The sequence below is a fragment of the Uloborus diversus genome, chromosome 1 (genome assembly GCF_026930045.1).
Source record: "Uloborus diversus isolate 005 chromosome 1, Udiv.v.3.1, whole genome shotgun sequence".
NCBI lineage: Eukaryota > Metazoa > Arthropoda > Arachnida > Araneae > Uloboridae > Uloborus > Uloborus diversus.
The window spans coordinates 83574647-83599083 of NC_072731.1; the positions used below are offsets into that span (position 1 = coordinate 83574647).

At 32.3% G+C, this 24437-nt stretch overlaps 1 protein-coding gene across 1 annotated transcript in view; it reads right to left on the bottom strand.

Moving 5' to 3' along the window:
- LOC129230726 (dnaJ homolog subfamily C member 10-like) overlaps positions 1-24437 on the bottom strand; it is a 116118-nt gene that overhangs the window by 53657 nt on the left and 38024 nt on the right. The window contains exons 7-11 of the mRNA XM_054865149.1: positions 19820-19863; positions 17076-17294; positions 15921-16161; positions 13892-14025; positions 4657-4773 (exon numbers count right to left, since the gene is read on the bottom strand). Coding sequence (XP_054721124.1) covers positions 4657-4773; positions 13892-14025; positions 15921-16161; positions 17076-17294; positions 19820-19863 — 755 coding nt within the window. The remainder of the gene's footprint in view (positions 1-4656; positions 4774-13891; positions 14026-15920; positions 16162-17075; positions 17295-19819; positions 19864-24437) is intronic.

The following is a 24437-nucleotide window of genomic DNA, read 5'->3' on the forward strand; positions in this document are numbered from 1 at the left end:
AATAAGTAATTTATGTGTTACAATGAGAAGACATTTTTTTGCAGTTTTATTTAAGCAGCTTTTTTAGACATTTTTTTAATTAAAAAAATAATCTTGTAACGATATATTCACACACGTACACAACACACAGCAGTGGCACAAATAGAAAATAATTTTTAGGAGGGGGCATAACAGGAAAAAATCTCATCAATTTGATTGATTTGATTTGCTCATCAAATCTCATAATTTTGAAACTAGTGGTTAAAAAACGCAATTTTGGACGGTCTTTGGCGATGTTAGAGGAGAAAAAGCGGTACAAGGGACTCTGCGGAAAATTGTAGAAATTAAATCCTTAAACAGCGGTTTATAGGCCATATTTATTGGAGCTCCGGGACTCTCTCCGATCTTTTTTTTTTTCTTTTTTTGAAAAATAAATAGAAATCAGTTGCTCCTGCCACTTCCAATTTTTCAAAATAGCAGTTTCAAAAACACAGTTGCAGACAAACTTTGAAGATTTTTACGGGAAGCGGTTCTAGAGCTTTCCCCTGGAATTTTTTTCAAAATTGAAGCCCTAAAAACTTAAGCATAATATTCTATGATATTATATGGAGGGGTTCAGAGACTATCAAACTTATTTTTTTTTAAAGTGGCTGTTTAAAAACCTATTTTTTAATGATATTAAAGGAAGGGGTTTCTTTCTGAAAATTAAGTCATAAAAACGTGATTGTAGGACCATATTTGGTAACATTAGGGACAGCTCCCTTTCGAAATTGAAACTCCAAAAACGCAATTTTAAGCGATTTTTGAACACAGTTTTAAGCAATAATGTAAGGTATTCAAAGACTTTTCCTGGAAATTTTGCTCACTTGAAGATCTGGAAATGAAAGTTGAGGTTTTCTGTAATGTTTTTGGCGGGAGGGGGGACTGACTCCTATTTTCAGACGAACTTGGGAAAAGAAGGAAGAAATAGGACGGAGGCGGGGGGGGGGGGGGGGCGGGGGTAACTAGCTGACAAATTAGCTCTAACTTTGAAAATTTTAATTCAAAGATTTCGTTTTAAAAGAAACTAGTCGACCCGTGCGGAACTCCGCACTGTGCTTCAAATCGTTTCATAAGGCATTTCGCTCTTTAAGAATTTCAAAGGAAGAACATTATGACGAAGAACCGAAAAAAAAGTAAGCGCAGAAGAGAAGTCATGTAATTTAAAGACATCAGTAACAAAACCTCGTTAAATACAAAGTTGTGATAATTTGATCATAGCTCCCCTTTTAATCGTACATATTTTCAATGCAAACATAAATGTCATTAAAAGTGTGGCTGAGTGGTGACTCGTGAAAAAGCAATAATTGTGCATGTGAAAAAACAGGTTGTGGCAAATACAGTCCTGCACATGTCAGCATCTGACGGGAAAAAAAGAAACATTAAAGAGATATTTATTGGCACGTATTCGAATTGGCGCCATTCGGACTAACAGCCCGACACCCCAACAAACCTAGCAATTGCGCCTTCCTTTTCGAAAGCTATTCATTGAAGGAATGCGTAGTAAAAAACAGCAAAAAAGCTTTTTTCCAAAAAAAAAATAATAATAATAATAAGATCATGCATCTGTGTTTTGTCATTAACCAGCATGATACGATTTAAAATTATTCGCAAAGCATGGAATTTGATTAAAGAATGACGAAGATCTCACGTAGCGATTGAAACAAACATTCTAGAAAAGTAATAAATTTGATTGAAAATAAGTGTTTTTATCTTTGAATATTAAACTATTTCACATAGAAGGTTGCTTTAACCGTTACGGCTTAAATGCCCTCACATGTTTCTCTTTTAATCGAACACTTAAAATTCAAAACCAAAACCAGTTGAACTGAGTCCGTTCTTAAGTGTAATTTTTCGAACGTAGACAAAATGTATTTTTTTTTTCAGCAGAAAGCAGAGGAGTAGAAAATAATTTCTTGCTAATGAAGTTGATAATACTTTTGATGCTTTATATCGTATTCGCGCGAATAAAAAATAAAGGTTTACTGAGTGAAACTCATAGTTTTAATCGGGCGTAGTATTTTTTCATTTGTACAAAAGGTCGAACACTGCTATTAGAAACATCTACATTTTAGCATACAATAAAAATGTTTTTCTGCACAAAAAGGATTTCTTTAGGTAAATCTAATACTTTTTTATGCTTACATTATGTTGAGTGGTCTGGATGTAGTCAAAGAACACAGTTCGATTAACAATCAACTTATCCGAATGATAACTGTAGCCTGCATAAAGGAGTCGAAACACCAAGTAGCATTCCCACTGCATTTATTTTATTAGGTGTGTATGTTATGAGCACATGTAATGCGTAATACTAATATAAATTTGATATTATATCGGACAGCACAAGCTTGCCCGAAGTTCAGATAGTTTATAGCCGAACGCTCTACCGAATAAAACTTATCAATTAAACCGAACAACTAAGTCCAGTGCTGTTAAGCTTTATTAAAATATGAACACACACACAGGCTATTTTTTTTGCCGAAAGCGACGTAAAAAATGGAAAACTGCATTAGAACTTTGCCTTAAAAAAAGAACTACCGGCAGCATCAAAATTTTGAAACAGCAAGAGGCGATTTCGAAAACTTGAATTTTCGACCGTAAGTCTTTTTTTCGTCATTGGCCAGCCTGATAAGTTTTAAAATGAGAGGGGATTAATATATAAGATAAGATATTGAAGAAAAATGTTTTTATTTTTGAAAATTTTTACAATTTGTTATCGCAGGCTGCTTAAACCGTTATAACTTAGATGGCAGCACGTGTTCATCAATTAACAGCACGGTTAAAATACAAAATAAATTGAACTATGCTTTCGAATGTAGTAAAAATGTGATAAGCTATTTTTTTTTTAGCAGAAAGAAGAAAAAATATATATTTTACCCTTCAAATTGAAGTAGTATTTTATTTATTTGTACAAAGTGTCAAAAACTCATTAGAAGAATATATATTTCAATGTACGATTTATTATTTTTTTTTCTGAACAAAAAACAATTCTATTGTAGTCTGAAATCTTAAACCTGTTACTTATATTTTCGCTTACATTATGCTTTAATTTTCTTTCCAGAGCCAAAGCTTCAAAAAAAAAAAAAAAAAACACGTGCAATTTCGAAGTAATTTAGCACAAAATCACTGAATGTTTTCATATCAGCAAGGAGCATTTCCTTCTCATTTATTCTATTCCCTCATAGTTGTTATTCATTTAATTCAGTGTTCATGTAATGCGCGATATTTCTCTTAATTTTTTTTGTTGCAGATTGTTCGGACGTGGGCCCGAACACGTAATCTTCTGGTTACGAAGAGAACGCTCTGCCGATCAAGCTACTCAGCTCTGTCGGTCACAGCGCAAATTAAAGTTATAAGTTTGACCGAAAACCTTATTCTGGTTCTTTAAAACAGGTTTTTTCGGCTAAAAGAAACAATTTTCAGACCTTGGGTCTATTTTTCGTCAGTAGCCAGCACCATAAGCTATAAAATAAGTCGTAAATCAAAGAAATCGATCAAGAATTGAGGGAAATTTGGCGTAGAAACCAAGAACAGGCTACAGAAATAATATATAAGGATTAAGATTTTCCTTCACATTATTATTTTTTTCCGAATTAAAATCTCTTCTGTCCTATTGTGTTTTGCAGATACGTTTTGATTTTATTCACAATTTTGGCAACTAAAATAAAAACAAGAAAAAGTAATAACTTTTAAGGTCTATTCAAAAAAAAAAAAAAAATCTAAAAATACTGACTTCTTCTCTAAATTGTCATTATAGTACACTAATTGTTCGAAGACAAAGAGTCAAGAAAGGAACAAATGGTCTATCTTGTGCAAATGAAGGTTTCTTCCTTTATTGTATGTTGTTTATTTTACATAGCCTGAATTGGTAAGAACATTCAAGCTAGGTAATCAACAACTTACAGGCAGAGTGACGGTCTCTGCAAATCCTGCTGTAAATATTGAGGTTCAATGCCCTGGTGTTGAAGAAAAAATTGAAAAAAAACAGATAATCCACGCCAGCATATATAATCTGCACCTCATTAATTTTACTTTTTCAATAGATAATATGCGGACTATAAGCAAGAAAATACAGTGCTTTTTTTTTTTTTTAATTCCAAGCACACACGAACAAAAAAAGGGAAAATAAATAAAAAGTTATAAATTATTGTCAGAAAAAAGTGAGGGGGCCCGGCCCTCCTCTGGCCCCTTCCACGAGCCGCCACTGCAAATATAATAAATTTTGGAGTAAAATATGCTTAAATTTAAAACACACAGAAAATTTAAAAAAAAAAAAAAACAAATTTAAATAAGTATTTGAATTATCCACATAGGCTTTGAAGTTTACAAAAGCAAGTCTAAATTTTTTGCTATCACTATCGGAGCCGGGTGTATCATTCTTTTTGAAGTGATTTGATGGGGCACAGTCAAAACAAGGTTGGGACCGCTGCGTTAGATAGTTTTATTTCAAGTATTGAGAAACAGCAGCACCATGAACATTTATTTTAAATACAAGTGAAGGAAGGGGAAATGAAAAACATTAGCAGGAAGGAAAAATACAAGGGTTTTATGTATTTAGTTAGTAATACTACCTATGAAACTGTTTGAGACACATATCAGACAACATTTGGGACATACAATGCTACAAAAACAAGTTACCTGTCGGCAAAGTACTTCATGAGTAGTACAGTCAACAGTTCCAAACTTTACAAAGTGACCAGAAGAATAGGATGCTTTTCGCCACTCAGGAAGAAGTTGCATGCAGGGGGGACACCACTGAAAGAATAAAAAATGTCCAATAAGAGAACTTAGAATGAATGAATGCATTGCAAAATGAAAGAATTGTTGAATTTGGATCAAGCCCCTAAAGTAAAAAAGCACAGAATGTTTACAAAAAAAAGTACATAACTAGTACATTCTATTTTTAAAACATATACTGGTGAACAAAATCATAGGTTCAAAGGTTTTTGATATCATTGTAATCACATCTTAACTCAATTTAACCCTAACTTTTTTTTTCATTAAGATAAGAGTATGTAGTTGAAAATATAGTTCAAAATTCAATATAACTCATCAATTAGATTTTAAAAAATTAATGTAATTAAAAAATGTGCAAATTTAATACCATAAAACTGTACAACTTTAGACCAGTGTTGGAACTTTATACCATGGAAGAAATCTGGCAGTATGTGCCATGTAGTCTTTGTTGCAGCAAAGCTAAAGTCTTTTTAAAAAACTCAGTAGGTTTGCAATGTTGTTCAGCGAAATTCGTGTTGTTTACCTCAAGCTCCAGTGTTATCATTCTCGTGTCAATATTCATTTGTGCTCAGAGGTTTTTTGACATTTTTGCTTCAGCTCTCAAAGTCTCCTTCGAAACCTATATTTGCCGATTGAATTCTTCTTTGCCGAATGAAGAACTTGAATCAATGTTGTCATTAGTGATTGTTACATGCTTTATTTTTCAAAATTAATGACAAGCAATAAAAATAGATCAAACATCAAAATTCTTATGTATGAAATTCAAAATGAGCTACATTGGCAATTTGCTAGCTATTTGTCAGTGTTTTTTCAACATCTCTTCAGGCCATAACTTTAACTACAGTGGAACTTCGATAAGTCAAAGTTGCAGTTAATGTGAAAAAAATTCGAGTTATCAAAAATTTGGCTTATTGAATACGAAAATCAAACGATTACTGCTACTCCTGGGATTAGATTTCTTACTGTTGCTCTGAGGCAGCGATATATACTTGACATAATTAATGTACACTATAATTCTATAAATTCAAGAGTTTGTATAGGTTGGAAAACAAATTTATAATTTTACGTAGGATTTTTTAATTTTTACTTACCAAAAAAGATATTTAAAAAAAAAAATCTCTTATCAAACATTGCTTTGAACAGAAATTTGTTCGTTCATTACATAGTCCTAGGATACTTTTAAAGCATCAAGTGGGAGTTGAAAACATTCGGATGGGATACTATCAGTTGACTTGACTACTTGACAGCTTAAAAGCAGATTTGTAGTTCAGCAATGTGTCTAAGTGCAAACAGTACAGTACAACAAAAGGAAACAAGCTATACTCGCTCCTGCACGTGTAACTCTTTTATCGCACATTGGCTTTACATGTGTTCTCCTTGCTTTAGAGGTTTATTGTGCAGGATTTGCCAAGTGAAGGTGAAAGAATATTTCCCTCATAGAATTACTTAATTCTTTATTTCTTTTCTTTGTTCCTTCAAAATAAATTTTGAGTCATCTTTAAAAAAACTTCGAGTTAAAGGAAGTTAACTTCGAGATATTGAGAATAATTAGCATGGAATTAAAGACAAAGGGATCAGAACTTGATAAAAACTTCAAGCTACAGTAATATTTGAGTTATTGGACTTCGAGTTATCGCAAATTGACTGTATATGTTATCACGCATTAAAATATTTAACATAGAAGTAAAAGTTCTAAACTCACTTACAGAGCTGGATTTAGATTTGACGGGGCACTGAGCTATTGCAAGTACATTTTCCCCTTTTGTGGTCCGGGCATTTTTGTTAAGGTGAAACAGACCATTTGCCCCCGTATGTGCCTTTTTTACTGATACAGCTCTCAGGTTTTTGTCTCGTTTTTCAATGCTCCCGCTGCTTTTATTTAAATTTTTTTTAAATTCACCTTTGAAGTGGGAAGGATAACAGGAAAGTGATCCTTTAAGTGGGATATAGAAAATCCATTATTTCAGAGGGTCTGGGGAAAGTTTTGACAAATAGACGAAAATTTGAAAAATGGCAAAAATTGCAGTGTTTGGCTGCAAGAGGGCCTTAAAAAGGTGTTTGACCTAGGACCCCTGCTATCTTAATCGAGGACCTTAAGTCAAGAGGTTATGGGGCTCTAGGGGGCTTCAGAACCAATGTAAGCTTCTGAAACCAAGTTTGATTTGCGGAAAAGTTAAAAAAATTGATGAAAACAAAGCTTAAAATTTTTGGGCCCCTTCCGATTCTGTCCCTTTTCCCCTTCCCATGATGGGGGTCTTGCGGTACGTAGTTACACCACTGCTGAGAGAGTGGCGGAAGGAAAAGCAATAATAATAAAACTTGAAAAAACAGCCAAGCACCATTTAAGCATGTTTTACTACATTTATGAAATGTCTTAGTCATCTAATGATATTTTCACCTTTCAATTTTTACGACTTCTATGCTTAATTTGTAAATCATATCTTTATGAAAGAAATTAAATATACGAAATTACTACATCAAAATCGTCTTTATACCTTTGCCCTTGTGACGATGTTAAGTTGTTGATGGAAGTATTTTTAAGTCACTGTCGTAGAGGATTATATAGTCTTGAACTAAAAAAGAAGGAGTTCAGAAAGAGTTAAAACCAAAATTAGGAATCTAAAGGGCCCTACAAAAATTTTTTCCAAATTGGAGGAGTTTTGAAGGAACGTACGAACGAACCCTGTGTACCATTTGAAGGCATCTCGTCCTCATGGATGGTCAGCATATTTCCTACTACAGAGCACTCCATGGTTCTTCCTAGGTTGAACATTACTGTGAGACAAGGAGTCTAATGAAACAATGATTTTTGTGTTTTTTGTTTTTAGTTATTTTTTGTCTTTTATCAAATCGTCAAGTTCTCTACCATTTAAAATAATTAAAATGTAATTTAAAAAAGAAGAAAATAACATTATTTAAGGAGAAGGTTAAGACTAATTTTTTCTTTATTTTCCAGCCTTAAAATGCAATTAGGAGGGGAAAACAAGAAGTCCTAAATTTCATACCATAAGAATCCTCATTTTTGATTATGTTTTTTTTTGCTTGTCATTAATTTTGAAAAATGAAGCAATCACTAATGGCAACAGTTTTTCATGTTATGACGTTATTTGAGCAATATTATGCTGTAATTCATGACTTTTGACTTTATACATTTGTCCAGGTTTCACGCAACGAGAAGGTATTAAAGTTGCCAATTTTTTTAATTAAATTAATAATTTCATTAAAATTATGGGTTATACTCAATGTAGGACTATTTTGTCAGTTAGACATCTTTACTTTAACAAAATAACGATAAACTGGGTTAAATTATGATTAAAACCAAGTAAAAATTTTTCGAAGTTTATAAATTTGTTCAACCTTGAATTTTAATGCTCGTCATTAATTTTGAAAAATAAAACAAGTTTTATGTAAAGTCGACAAATTTAGCGAGTCGAGTACCGTTCAAAAATGGAATGTACGATGTGAATTCAACATCTGCATCTAAAAAGACATCTCACTGCCATTTTTGGTCTTCAACCAAAGTGCATGAAAGATGTTTTAAAAAAATACTGTACTCGGGGGTAACTACCGGTGGAGAGGGGAGGGGAGGAGTCGTGGCACAGACTGCTCCAATAAAATTTTTAGGGGGTTGTTTTTAGGGATATTTTTCTCTCGTCTGGCGGGTGGCTTTTTTTGTGGAGCCTTCCAGTTATTGGGTGAGGGGAGGGGGCACAATCGCTCTTGGAGGAAATAGGCACCCCTGCTTTACTTGTGTGTGTCAAAGTTAAGAACCACCATAAAGCTCATCAAGTGGAAAGTTTTTCCGGAGAAACGACAGCTTTAAAAAAAAAGATTAAATTTAAGTTTTATTATTGGTGATGAAAGCAGACCCACAACTTAAGGGGGTCAGTTAACTCTCCTGATATTCAAGGAAAAAGTAAAACATGTACTTGCAAAAGTGTAGTATGGTTGGGGAGGAGGACGCGGGGGAATACCGTCACCCGAAATATTTGTTAGTTTTTTTTAATTGTAAAAACAATGCAAATTGATTTCAAACCACCTTTTCTCTCTATCTATCTCTTGGCAAGTCCCCTAAACCCTAAGGTGAGATCCACCAAACATTTTTCAAACTAGAGCGATGTGTATGTAGGTGTGGTTTTTGTTGCTTTTCGGAAAAATAAGCATTTGATGTGAGAAGGTAAATAGGGGTAGAAGTGGCCGACTTGTAATATATAGGACATTTTCCACGAAAAATGTAGGACATATATAGGACATGTTTTATGAATTATTTTCATGTGAAAAAGTAAACAATACATAGTTTATTTTTTCTCATTATTTTTGCACCAATTATTATCAATGATTTCAATGAATCGTACTCACATACTGCATACAGTTTAAAAACCCAAATAAAAATGATACTTAGAATGAGTTTCCTGTTCCTGAAAGAATAATGTAATAAGAAAATAAGTTTACTTATATACAAAAAATATTTTAAAACAAATTTAAACAATCTGAAATCTATTTACATTTAATACAACTATTTACAATCATTGATTATTTATATTTTGGAAAAGCTTTTGCCTAACGTTTTTCTGCATTTCATCTTTTGCCAAGTACAGGGTGGTGACAGGAACAGTGGAAAAAAGTTCCCTGACTTTTCCCTGATTAAGTTCACCAAACTTCCCTGATTTACGTTACAAATGATAATGGTTTTCTTTCTTTGCTCTACTTGAAATCCATTGTATGTTTGTATAAAATGCAGTATTTTAAATGTTTTAAGTTGTGTTAAGTTGTTGAACTAAAGATATATTTTTAAAAAATGCTCCTTTTTTAATAAAATGGTTAAAAAAAACATATCAAGTCAATTTTTTTGGAAAAAAAAACCCTACAAAACAGTATATTAAATTGTTCTACATGAGAAGATAATAGAAAATTTAAAAAAAAAAACTTTACTTCCAGAAACCACTTAGTATAAGAATTTTAAGAAACTATTAAAATCACTCTTAAAAGCATATGTGTATTTACGATAGAACTAAAAAGCAATTTAAATTATTTTGAACTAAATTTTCAAATAGTATAATAATTGTTGCAAGAATAACAAGTAATAGTGAAAGAATAGAAGTAATGTAGTTATTCTTATATAACTAATTGACATATTTATGCAAAACAGATGAAACCATTTGACATCCATTCCTAGAGAGCTTTTCTCTAATCAAGAACATAGGTTTTAATGAATGAATACAACATTTTAACAATAAAAACATAAAGATATTTACTTAAGTACACAAGTTAACTCTATTTCAAATGATTTCAGTATGTAACGAAAAAAATCTTAGATTGCTTTTGTAACAAACAACTTTGAAATGCAAGGAAAAAAAAAAGAAAAAAAGCATTTAGTTAATATCAAAATACATAAAAGGAGAACACAACTTGGTTATAAAATTAAAGAATTACTTAAGTCTGTAGAAAAGAAAACCTTTATAATCTGCGATGACAACAAATAGTATAACGGCAAAAACCAAAATTTTTTTTATTGAAAGTTCAATTTTAGCAATTAAATTAAAAACATAAAGAAGTAATAACTTTTAAGCTTTTATAGTATTAATTCAAAAACCAAAGATTTCTTCTAGAAATCGTGATTACAGTACTTAATTACTTCAAGACAATGGAATAAAGTCAAAGGAGCTAAGGCATTAATGAAAGCTTCCTCCTTGCCTGTATGGTTGTTTATTTACGTAGCATTGAAAGCGTAAAAGGAAATTTCAAGCTAGGTAAAATAAACAACCTAACAGACACAGAAAATATCTTAGGAAGTTCATCCTGTGATTAATAAGTAAGATTCAATACTTTGACATTGAGGAAAAAAGATGCACAAATATGCGGCAGTGTATAATCGTGCCTCATTAATTTTACTTTTTTTTTTTTTTTTTGAACAGATAATTGGCGGAAAATGCGTAAGGAATTAGAGTACTTAATTTTGTAGAGCAAAAAAAATATATTTTTTTTTTCTTCATAAAATCAATTTTCCCTGATTTTTTGTTATTTTTTCAAAATTCCCTGATTTTTCCCTGATTAATAAAGTTCCCTGACTTTTCCCTGATCTCCCTGATCTGTCGCCACCCTGAAGTATGTCAAATCCCCATTCCTCAAAATTTTTTATATTGATCTCTTTTTCCTCTTTTTTGCATAATTACCTGCATTTAAATATTTTAAATAGATTTTTTTTTGTATTAATAACTAGAGGACCCGACAGACGTTCTGTCCAAACTTTGTAAATTGAAAAGTTAAAAAATTTCAATAAAATATCAAGTGTTTGTCAAGAAGTTGAAAAAAATAAGTAAAAAGAAAATGTTTTAAACTGCTTGGTGTCAGAATATGTATATGTATTACAACTTGATTTATCTAACGCTCACTGCGCAGTTGTTTTATTAACTATTTTTTTTCCCGTACTTGATGGTTTGTTCCTTCATCCATACTCAAAGGATAAAAAAAAGCGTCCTCAGATATTAAGAGTAAAAAAACTAACTATACCCATCTGGAACAAACAGGAAATCCTGCTGCAACATCGTCCATATGAAAAAGAATAAAACAATCTAAAGGATAACGCTTAAATGATAAAGGTAAAAACAGTGCTCTGAATAAGCGAACATCACTTATTCCCCCCCCCTCCCTCCCGGTGTAAAATAAACACATTCTTCAACTAAAATGACTAAAAACTCTTTAAAAATGAAAAACAGTTCTTTGCAATTTGAAATATTTCGCCAAATAAACAATAAATACAATAAATTACATTAACAATAGCTTTAAAATGTAAACAAAAGATAAAGCAACTCTGTTGTTTATAGCCAAGGTCACCAACCCACCACGTTACTGTAATCCAGCTGATCAGTGGGCGAAGACAACTCCAACCGATTAGCAGTCCGATCTTTTGAACGAAAGCTTTTTAAACTTCATATATTGCCTAATTTGTTCTTTCCACCAAAGGTAAAGAACTGCACTGACCTTTTTGGGATATTTTGATAATTGGGAATCTGGAGTGGTCGTCTCATTTTTGGCGTAAATAATTTTATTTTGGTAACCCTGCTTATATATAGTAACCCTATGTAAATAGATGTTTCCGATCTCTTTGTTTTCATTTGCAAAGAAAAATACCTCTCGCGCAGGCGCTGGAGCCAAAAATTGACACCAATGAAGAAAGATCGCCAGATTCCCAATTATCGAAATATCCCTGATCTTTTGTGTACACAACTACTTCGTTGTAATTTATCTGGAAGAAAATAAAATTTGTTTCCTCTTTAAATTCTATCACATTTTCCTTTAATAATATACTGATTAGTTAGATAATCCTTACAGTATTCTTGACATTGGTGATAAAACTCAGATGGATTTCAGCCGAGAAACAAATGTTGCTAGGTCCGGTCACATGGTTCAATACGACGACAGAACACACACGTTTTGCGTGAACCTTCCAGTACTATATTCTAAAATGTATCACAGGATGGGTTAAATATTTATTTTAGTTCTCGCTCAACAATAGGTTAAAATAAATATCAATCATTTGGGAGATATGACCATCCTATGTTTAAATTATTAATTTACAAAAACGTTTCCGATTCGATCCATCGCGCTTCGAAACTATGCTTGCCACAACTTAATTACACACAAAAAATTTGATCAAAATTGGTCTAGCCGTTTAAAAGCCTTATGGTGAAAAACGTCCGCACAGAAGATTTTTATATATTTAGACTAGAGGACCCGACAGACGTTGTTCTGTTCAAACTTTGTAAATTGAAAAGGTAAAAAATTCAATAAACTATCAAGTGTTTGAATCGTTTTGTTTAAAAAAATAAGTAAAAAGAAAATGTTTTAAGATGCTTGGTGTCAGAATGTGTATATTCATTACGATTTGATTTATATAATGCTCACTGAGCAGTTGCTTTATTAACTATCTTTTCTCCCGTACTTGATGGTTTGTTCTTTCGGCCATACACAAAGGATAAAAAGCATCTTCAGACATTAAGTGTAAAAAACTTATAACAATAACGAACTGTAAAAATAAAAGATGAGGGCACACAGTTCACGGGTCAAAAAAATGTCTAAATATGATCTTTCAAATGCAACCATTTTAAACGTTTTTCATAATTACTTAAGTCGTGTGGTTGCCTGGTAAGTATCATTAAAGGCAAAATTAGTTCTTGTTTTGGCCTTGAATTAACTTGAAGTCATTCGGCTTTGAATTAACTAGTAAAATGAGTGCAATATGATGAAGGAGCTTTCTTTGAATCCTTTTATTGCGTGCTAAATAGTACCATATGCACTGCAAGGCCACTTCTAACATTTCTTGCCACAAGACAAGTATCTCACGTACCACTTGCACTAGTTGTCTACGAGTTTACTTTTTTCACTTACACCCCTTTGCTTCTAGGTGCACAGTACTACTTTATTAAAGGATCAAAACTTCATTTCTTTTCTCACTTATTTTTGATCTGTGCAATAAATTAAACTTTCTCAGTCAATTAACTTCAAGAGAAATGCAAAAAATGTCACACTACAAAAATGTTAACAATATATTTGTTGAAAAAGCTATTCTTATATTTTTGCATTTTTTTACAACTTGTCTGAGCATAGTGGACCAGTAATCTAAAAAGAAATATTTACAAGCATTTTTTTTTTATCCACTAAAGTATGGAAATTTTGGAAGTAAAAAAAAAGTTGGTGATTTACTAATTACTGTTTTTTTTTAATTCCATAGCCTATCAAAATATTTTTAAGCTCAGAAGGTTAATGTGTGAGTGAAAACGTATAAGTGAAAAAATTATTAAGGGTTTTGTTTGTAACATGACATATGAAATGGAATCATGACATTTTAAAGAATCTAAAACATTGCTCAGAAGCTCATTCCCATAATTTCAATATTAATGGTTTTCACCCCCACTAATAATACATCTGTACTGCAATTAGCTTTCAAAGCTGAATAAGTAAACCATACTTTTCATTTGGAAAATAATCAAAGTACTAAATTTCTACCATAAAAATTTTTTAGTTGTAAAATGTCAAAATGTAAGCAAATTTAAAACTGTAATGCAGCAGAACAATGAGAAATGTGTTCATTCAAATAGTGCCTTATTAAAAAAATTAATTAAAAAGTCAAACTTACAGGAGCAAAAAAGTCAATAAACCATGTTTCATCAGAATCTACTATGTTGGGGAAATGCTGAGGTGTCAGTGTATGTACCTGGCTAGATAATGCTTCACGGGCAAATTTAGCAACATCGTAAACTGTTAGCCTCCCTAAAAAATTATAAGTTGCATTGACATCTCTATTATGTCATCTTGTAATTTATTACATGTTGCTATAACATATGCAAATGATGTTAAACTTAGCACAAAAAAAAGCCTAAAAGCAAAGTTAATTGATAGTCAATTTTAAACGTAACATCTATAAAGCATATTTTTTCAGCAGTCTGTGATAGAGACTTAAAATTAAAAAAACTGGTCTGCAGAATAAACCAACATCGTGAAATCTATATTGGCACTAAGAATTGCTTAAAAATAAGATGCTAATACAGGTAGGTACATGCAAGTATACAACCTGTGGATAATATCTTTGAAAATATGATACAAATCATCATTAGCTAAAAGTTAAGATTTTTTTCTCTTAAAAAATTTTAGATTTTACTTTTCTGCCTAAGAAATAGTCTGCAGACTTTCTCCAGAATCTGCAATGTGTATGTCACAGATTCTGGATTGTGCCGTTTCTACTACCAGGCATAAACCTGTACGAGTGTGGCAATTAGGTTCTGAGAATTCTTGAATAAAACACAGGCATATGAAGTTAGAAACAAACATTATTAACGGCCTTCACAGTAGTTCCCTCCGAATCCAGAACAGCATTTTAATGTTTCTCCCATGCTTAGAAGCAGCCTTGATAGTCTAATGTTAGGCCTTTCTAGATGACAGTCAAAGCCCCCTTGACGCAGGGGTGCCCACTTCCCTTAAGAGCAAAGGTGCATCCTCTCTCAATACTGCGAAGAGCCCCCAGTCCCCTAAAAGCAAGACCCCCCAAAAAAGTTGAAAAAATTACCCCTCAAAACAACAACCTCCCCCTAAAAATTTCAATGGCGCAGTCTGCCCCATGAGCCATAGGTGCACACCCCTACCTTGACGGTGTCTACACCATCAGGGTGGGTTAACTTGAGATGACTCTTCCTTTTAGGGAAAAAGAAGAAGTCACAAGAAGCTAAGTCGAGGCTTTAGGGTGGATTTGGTAACGTTGGGATAATTTTCTTCCCCCTCACAATCCCCCTCACAATCAAGGCTCCATCTTTCACACATTCGAATTTTTGTGTAATGTCTTCCAAATTGTTTATTTGTATTTTAATTTGTATGATAAAGCATGCAAAGGGTTAGGTGGCTGTCAGACAGAAAGTTTTTGAAAACAGTCGACATTTACATTTGCGTGTGTGAGAATTGGTGCTCATTACCATGGATTGTCATGCAATGATTCACGACCATTTTTGAACTGTTTCGTCCATTCAAATACACGTGATTGCAACAAACACTCATCTCCTTACATTTGCCATAACTTTTGTAGGATTTCTGCAGGTTTTTCACCACTTATGACCAAAAATTGGATCACAGAACATTGCTTAAAAACTGAGTCAGACATTTCTGCGACAGAGTTAAAAAAAAACTTGTCTCTGCAACAACTATAAAATATGAACAAGACTCTAATTAACATGATGACCATGAAAACTTCACTGCAACTGGACTGAGAGAACAGAGGAAGGAAATATCTAAACAGGTGCATGCAATCAGTTGCTGTTGGTTTGCATGCCGCAACTGAATTCACAGAATTAAATTGCCACACCTCATAGAGATCTTTAAAAACTATTTCTGCTTTAATTATATTTAATAAAATTGGTACACATAATAATTATTACTGTATTAAGAGTGTTTCAGATATAAACTCTAAAGAATTGATCTCTAATCAGTAATTTACACAATTGCTATGAAAATATTTAAATTCACTACAATAGAAACTTCCTATAAACCATTATAAAGTACTTAAAAGAAGACTTTTTAAAAAATAAAAGGGAAATAAAGAGAAAGAAAGAACAACAGTTTTTTTAAAAAATGTAAATAATCTACTGGTAAACAAATTGGATAGTTGAAAACCAACTTACCATAATGATACTCATAACTATCATCAGATTTGAATAGAATGTATGCAGGATATTTTTTAACATACAAAGATGAACAAACTGACTGGAAGTTGAAGCAATCCAACTGACCAACATTGACATCTGAAAGAAACCCTCCAAGACGTTTCAAGTCCAAGTTATTTTCAGAAAAGTCCCCCTTACTGTTTGTAAAACATATCAGCCATGGAGTAGAGTCCTTTTTCTTTAAATTGCTTCTTATTTCCTGAATGAATAAAACAAACATACAGTTTAGTTTAAAATGCACAGTGTTTATCTTTACTAATAATAAAGCTGAAAGTCTCTCTGTCTGGATGTCTGCGATGTGCACAGCGCCTAGATTGTTTGATCGATTTTCACGAAATTTGGTACAAGATTAGTTTGTAGCATGCGGGTGTGCACCTCAAAGCGTTTTTTCGAAAATTTCGATTCTGTTCTTTTTTTATTTCAATTTTAAGAAAATTTTACTGAGCAAATTATCACAACGAGGATGAGTAAATTACAAAATTATCATAACGTGGAACCGTAACATGGGCAAGCAAATGAATATAGCAAATTGGAGAGAAATTAATCATCCATTATTTGTAAATATACAGGCGAACCAAATGATCTTTTAATTTTCTACTACCTGCAAAGCCATGCGGGTACCACTAGTATACTTATAAAAACAAAATTATTCTTTCAATATTCTTATAGGTCATTCTTGATTCTTTTTTTTCTTTAATTTTTTAATCAGTTGCATAGAAGAAAGATTGAGATGCAGCAAATATTATGCTGATTTTTCTCATTTATAATACAATTAAATGTTTTCAACCGAATTTGTATATGAACAATAAGAATAAAAACAAATTTCAACATATATTTTTGTTCAGTAAAAGTTAGCCTCTTTTGATATCTGACACAATATTATTAGTTGCATTAGGGTTTTTAAAACACTTTACAATGAGCTTATTAAACAAAACATCTTAGCTCAAAACATCTCTTTTAAAACTTACTTACAATATCAATAGATCCTAAATTGTGTATTTGATCCCATTTTTTTGTTTAAAAAAAAAATAAATGTTTGTCGAAACATAAACATTTTGCAAAATTTAATATTTTATATAAAAATCATAACATAGTGAAATCAAATTGACATACTTCAAACTCTGTATCAGAAAGAACAGTAGCTTCTGGAAGTAATTCTAGAACTTTTTTTGAAATGTCCTGAATTTCTGTCTCTTCAAGAACTTGACTACGTTGTTCAGCAACTGGCAAGTTGAGGGATTTATAGTAAGTAACAGAAGCTTCACAGTTAAGGAGACTACAAATATTTTCATCAGCTTTAGGATTTACTTCAGCAACATTAACTAAATTTGCCTGAAAAAAAACTATCACGTAATCATAATGCATTTGACTTGTTTTGAAAAATGACAGTTACTTCCAAAATTTATAAAACTATGTGCATGCATGTGTGAGTATAGTGTGGCTCTCGTAACTTGATGCCGACCTTGAATGAGCTCTTATAGATTACACACTGAAAGTAATCATTTTAATGTTCAACTACATTTTAAAGTATCACACAATACTTAAAATTGATCAATATCGTGTCAAAATTAAATAACATTGTTACTGCTTCATATCAATCCTTAGATACATCTAGGAAAATGATTTAATAAAAGCATTTCTTGTAATAAATTTAGCTTGCAACCACCTAAACAACTTACACCTCAAAACAAAAGATGTTGCTGAATGAATTCTCCTGGATTCTGAATTCCCCCTTAGATACATCTAGGAAAATGATTTAATAAAAGCATTTCTTGTAATAAATTTAGCTTGCAACCACCTAAACAACTTACACCTCAAAACAAAAGATGTTGCTGAATGAATTCCCCTGGTTTTCAAGCCCTCAAGCTGTAACCACACCACATTTCAAGCCACAAAACACAGTTAGGCAGATGAGTTTGAATATTTTCGTCACTATTGACAATGTTTGGCCTTATTGTTACATAGTGGAGCAAGATTTCTGTATTCTTGTCCGACTCTGTAACTCTAATAAAGCCATCTCTCTTGGTTAAACCACAAAAGTAGCAGACACATCTTTATTTAGTGTAATGCATCTTCTCACTGCTTTGGTATGACATAGAAAGTTTTGGGCATCTAACAATTCGGTATACATACGCCATCAAGTTTTAAGTTTTCAAAGCTTTATCTGAAGTTCCTTTGATAAATGGAGGCTACAATTTTTCCTAGTTTTGCCAACTGAAGAGTTTATGGTCATCTCTCAATTCGAAATTGAAATCTAGATTACAAACTTTCGCTGTCCAATCCAATTCCATCACCTTGACATCATAATTTCATGCAAACCAAGTTCTGTGGCACGGAATCATTCCAGCAAAAGCAGTGAACTCTAATAGTAAACCATATTGGTGAATATACTATCATAATGTGTTCTGTTAGCATACAAGTATAGAGCTTGGAACAATATTAAACTCAAAGTGGTTAACCACGGCAAATCGAATTCGCTGCTATATATAACAACTGATTGTCCCTCAGAATTTTTACAAACTTGCAGAATATATTATAATAGTACAGTTGAAGTTCGCTATAGCGACCCTTATCGTTGAAACAAAATCAGTCCCTAAACCTGTACATGATATTACGTATAAAAATACTAGAATAAATTTTACAACTTATGCTTCAATTTTACCAGCGATTTAAAAAACAAATAATAAATGATTGCAATTGTTAATAATATATAGTTTTAATTTTTGCAGCTGAATACTGCTTACATTTAGACAAACTCATGTAGTGAAATCACACTGAAAATAATCGGCTGAAAATCGGTTATTTTTTAAATTAGAGATTATGGCTTGCTTCTGTCTTGTGTTTGAGATATATTATTTCATACTGTCTATTGTTAGTATGCGATTCTGATCAACCATTCATCATTTAATAATCTTTCAATCCAAATATTTAACCTTTAGAAACATACAATTGATGAATAGAATATTAGTGTTTGAATATATAGTCTTGAGAATTACTAAGAAAGTTGAAACTTAATTTTGGACTTTTATTGGAATGATTCGTTCAGTTAGGGCATTCTAACGGATGTTAAAATTGCATTACAAATGTGGAACAGCAAATGAGATTTAATGAACCCGTCATCATTATGGAAGGGTCGCTGTGTTGAGAGGTCGTTCTCAATAGCGTTGACTGCATATACATTAATGTGTAAAGAGATATTTTGTACAGTTTACTATAAAGTTTCTTCATCAACCAGCAAAAAGTGTAATTCTACACATACTACACACCAATTTATAGTCTATAATCAGAGCAATTCTTCCAGCACATTAACAACATAGCACACTTGAAGTACAATACTGCTGATAGGATTTCCAGAGCAAGGGATGCTGTAGTAATTCAATACCCTCCCCCCACATAAACTCCCTTATTGGTTGTAGAGGCAGTAGGCACCTCCACCACAAGTAAGCAGAAGAAAGGAGAGAAAGAAATAGAGATGGAATTAAAAACTTTCTTCCAATTTCTTGAACAATAAAAAATGACAGTCATCAAGTCCAAGGAAGGGACATTTAGTTCAGTTTCAGTTGGACTTGAGCAGGGATAAAATTAAATAAAATTCAAAAAATGACAAAATTCAGCGTTTTACACTTGGAGGGCAGAGAATTCCCCAAAATATTCAAGGAACAAACTAGATACTTCCACAATTGCAACAATTTTGTTAGGCTATTTTGCTTAAGAATTCCCCAAAATATTCAAGGAACAAACTAGATACTTCCACAATTGCAACAATTTTGTTAGGCTATTTTGCTTAAGAATTTACATGCAATATTTGTCTGTAGAAATAAGAGAAAACAAGATAACCCAAAGGTATACAAACGTACCAGCATAATTCCCAGCTTTTTCAAATCTTCTTTATTCACACAATCTGAAAAGTTCATAATTGAAAAGTTACATTCTCAAAATTCATTTTAATTTAAACAAAAGCAAAATAATCAAAAATAAAATATCATGCAAATTTGCTTCAACAGAATATTCAATATATTATGTTATGAGACAATTAGGGCTGGGCGATAACAGAATTTTAAAAAATGCGATATATTGCTCTAAAAATATCGATATATTTAGGTCGTTCAATTCAACATTTTATTGGGGGGGGGGGGGGGGAGGTTCTTTTTAACTCGGTCAAAAATGAAAATTTTCCAGTTCTGAAAAAACTGTAGGCTCTAAAAATAATACTGTTTCAATATATACCCTAAAATAACCAATAAAAAAGTTCAAACAATGGCTTTGACATCAAAAGCTAAAATTTCAATTTTTACGTAATTTGTAACAGAACAAATAAGCTACTAAAATAAAGATTTTTTAATGGTATTCTTTTTAAAATATGAACTGCAAAATGATTGATACATTCGATTTATTGAATAATCAAATAGCTTTTATTCCATTTCTGAAAGAAATCTTACTATTTCTAGCTTTGGAATGAGAATATGATAACAGAAAAAAAGTGATCTTATAATGAATTTTCAAAAAAAATTGCAGAACATCATTTATTTAGTACTTCAAAAACTGACATATGATATCTTTTTGAAAAGCATGTAAAATATCTAAAGAAAAGATAGTAATGTCAGTAAAAATCTAGAGAAAAAAAAAAGCATCAACATTCAATATCATCATCCTTATCTTCGAAACTGTGCACAGAAATTGAATTTTTAAATGTTTCACCTAAACAATGCAAACAAAACTTGGAATATTAAAGGTCTGGGTTTTAATTGGCATCTATATCACATAATTACTGTTAATTTGTAGTCACAAAACATTAAATGCAGAATTCCTTCAGAAGCTTTGGGAAATGACAAAAATGTTGTGAACAGTCCACCTTCTTTCATAACACATCCCCATTGAATTGGATTCATGTTTTCCTTAAGCCACTGTTGTACTTTTGGATAAACACAAAATGGATGCTGTGAAGCAACTGCACTTGTGGGTGGAAGAGTTGCCAAGCTTTAAATTTTGAAGAAGGAGTTTTGGTTACTTAATTATTATAGCGGTTGTATCGTAAGATGTCTAGAGAATTACGTGTTACTCCCACCAAAAAAGGTGTTTCAGCAACACTTCTACAATCTGGGTGACCTTTTCTGGATAGATCAAGCTGAAAACTACTAAGCTGTGAGATCAGAGAAAGCAGTTTGAGATTTTCCTTTAGCAACTTGAAAGCTCAAGATTTACCCTTTCTGAATATACCTGACATGGAGTCAGAGTCACATCCTGAGACTGTGTGGAGCAAAAGAAGAGGTTCCTTAAAGAGACCTAAGGCTTCTACTTTCAATGTATAAAAACATTTTTCTTTGTACTAAATTGGGTTGAGGGTAAATAGTACAGTGATGTCCCAGACATTCTTCTTTAAATTAGAATCAAGCAGATCTGTATTAGTACCTATTACTGCAACTGGTCTGGAGCTGTTCTGGCATGTTTTTTATTGCAATTGAGCAAATTAATACATTGGCATCCCTATCCACTTGTACAAGTCATTCCTCCTAATCAGAAGTATTCCATCATAATTTGAATTAATTTTGATTTATTCTTAGAATTCCGCAAAAAGTTTATATATTCGTTCCTACTACATTTTCTTCAAAAAGCAGTAATCTCAGACATTTTCAACATCACCCTTCTTTGTTAACTGACTTCAAAAAAGGAGGTTATGATTTCGTCTGCGGCTTTATGCTTTCGTATTATTCCAAGAATATTGGACCGATTTGAATTTTTTTTTTTTTTTCGTTTGGAAGGTTATACTTTTCAGATGTCCATGTTAATCTTGTCTGGATCTGATAAGGGGTCTAGGAGAAATCTAGGTAACAATTAATAAGTTGTGGCTACATAGACCAGCTTTAGTCAGCTGAGCGATACATCACAGGTCATGTGGTTTTGGCGAGAATGGTGAATTTTTTTGACTAAAGAATCTTGTCTTGAACAATATTTAATTCTCATACATTGGAATGTTTGCCTTCCCACAATTAAATTTATGTTCTTTAATAAATATATCGTAACTGGTGTCCGATTTCTGAAGTTTGACAAATATTTTACATTTATTATTTCTTTCTCTATCTTGCTCATCTAAGCTGTTTTCAGACTCTTGTGCTAGACGCTTTCTCAATCGAGATGTATGTAAGGAGAGCACCACATACTCTACCCAACGTACTTATTTTATATTTACACCACTAAAAAGCATAAAAATAAATTATTTTCAAATAAAAATAGAACCGACTTCAAACTAGTATGTTGTGGCCATCGCCAAACTTTCTTCTATATTTTTCTTTTTTTTTCTGATCCCTCCCCATGCTTGACGAGGAAGCAATATTCCCAACAAAAACAAAATTACACATGCAAAAACTTGACGACCATCCCAATGTCTGAATTATTGCAAAAGCAAAGCAAAGAGCAAAAATTGAAAGTTATTTTAAAAGCCTTGCTTGAATTAATTAAAAATACTTTATTTGTTAACAACCATAAGATGGCAACAGTTAAAAATTTTAAATCATTGAAATAATATTTCCGATCGTTCCCATACAATTAAAATCACGAGAAATACGCAGACGACAATCTATTACGATTTATCTTTCTTATTGTTGCATTGATAAAGCTATTTTTATTCGCAAAAAAAAAAAAAAAAAATTAACACCTTTTGGAGCGATTGGCGTCAAAATTGAACTAAAGCCTGTTTACATATGGATTCACATATATTCCAAATTTCAACCAGAATGTAACATTACTTCTTGAGATAGGGCACTCACAATGGAAAAAAAGAACGGGACATTGCGCTACCCTCTTTTTAGCTGTTGACACCAAAATAAAATCAGCTCTTATACCCCCTAAGCGCTACTTGTCGATAAATTTTTCTTTCATTCCATTCATTATTTCCTGAGATACAACAGTCACAATTGACGACAGAAAACGTTCTATAGCTCAACCCCTGTTTGAGTTATTGACACCAAAATTGAATCAGCACCTGTTCCTGTTAATGGCAACATATGGACTAAATTTTGTTTGATTCCGCCAGTTACTTCCCGAGGAATAGCAAGCAAGCACACGTAACTCAAAAAACGTCCCATTGCTCCACCCCCCTTGGAGGAATTCGCGCCAAAAACCAATGGGCACAAGTTTACATAGGGGCACATATGCGTACCAAATTTTGTTTGATTTCATGCGGTAGTTTTTGCTGTAGAGCGGCCACAAAAAACTGGTCACACACAGACACGGACACACACACACACATACACACACATAGAGAAACAGACATTTTCCAAAAATAGTCGAAATGGACTCGGCACACCTCAAAACGTTCGAATCCGCCAAAATTCGAAATTTGAAAATTTGTACGAATCCAATACTTTCTTCTATATATTAGATATAGAAAAAAGTAAAAACAAAGAGGAACTAAAAAGTAAAAAATAATTGGTCATAAATATACGATTTCTTACCCAAACGTATAAATCAAATTTATTTTACAATTCCAGTACAAAAATCAACTAAACTAAACCCCTAATTATAAAATAAACATTGATTTTAATTACTATACAATGAATTATTTTAATACTTAGTAGTTATATACGATCTCTTAATTTTTAATGACCATTTGAAGTCAGGCCTTCTATGAACTACTACCAAACGTAACTGACAATCCACCTAATCCTGAGTTAAACACAAACTTAACAAAATGCGAAAGTCTTTAAAACTGAACCTACTCAGTTACATTAGGTAGTAGTTTATAGGAGGCCCCAACTTCAAATGGTTATTAAAATAATTCATGGATAGTAATTAAAATCTGTTTATCTCATAATTGGGTGTTTAGTTAACCCTTCAAGCGGCCGTGACGTAAAATTCTTTCACCCAGCGATGTATCGAAGAGCGGCCGTGTCGAAAAAATTCGCCATGAATATTCTTCCATAGAATTTTACACTGCAGCCGTTCTCGAAGCGGAATATTCAAGGCCAAATTTTTCGACACGGCCGCTCTTCAATACATCGCTGGGTGAAGGAATTTTACGTCACGGCCGCTTGAAGGGTTAAGTTGATTTTTGTACTGGAGTTACAAAATAAATTTGATTTATAGGTTTGGGTGTGAAATCATATGTAAGTATGACCAAATATTTTTTACATTTTAGTTCCTCTTCGTCTTTTGAAGTCGGTTCCTTTTTTATTTGAAAATAATTTTTTATAATCCTTAGACGCATACAGCATTGGAAATAAAATTTGAAATTTTCAAAATTTTCAAAAAGTAACGATTTTTGAAGTGATTCAAAAACCACATTTTTTTTTTAAATCTAAAAATTGGCTCATATGAACCTCTTTTAATGCTTAACAAGTGGATATACATGGCATCCTGTGTCTTTTCTCAGAAAATGTTTTATGATTTTTTGAAAGTGACCTTATCGATCATGGCATGCATGTAAAATGAAAATGTCTAATAATTTCATTCACTGAAATTCAGATCATGTTAATGTCT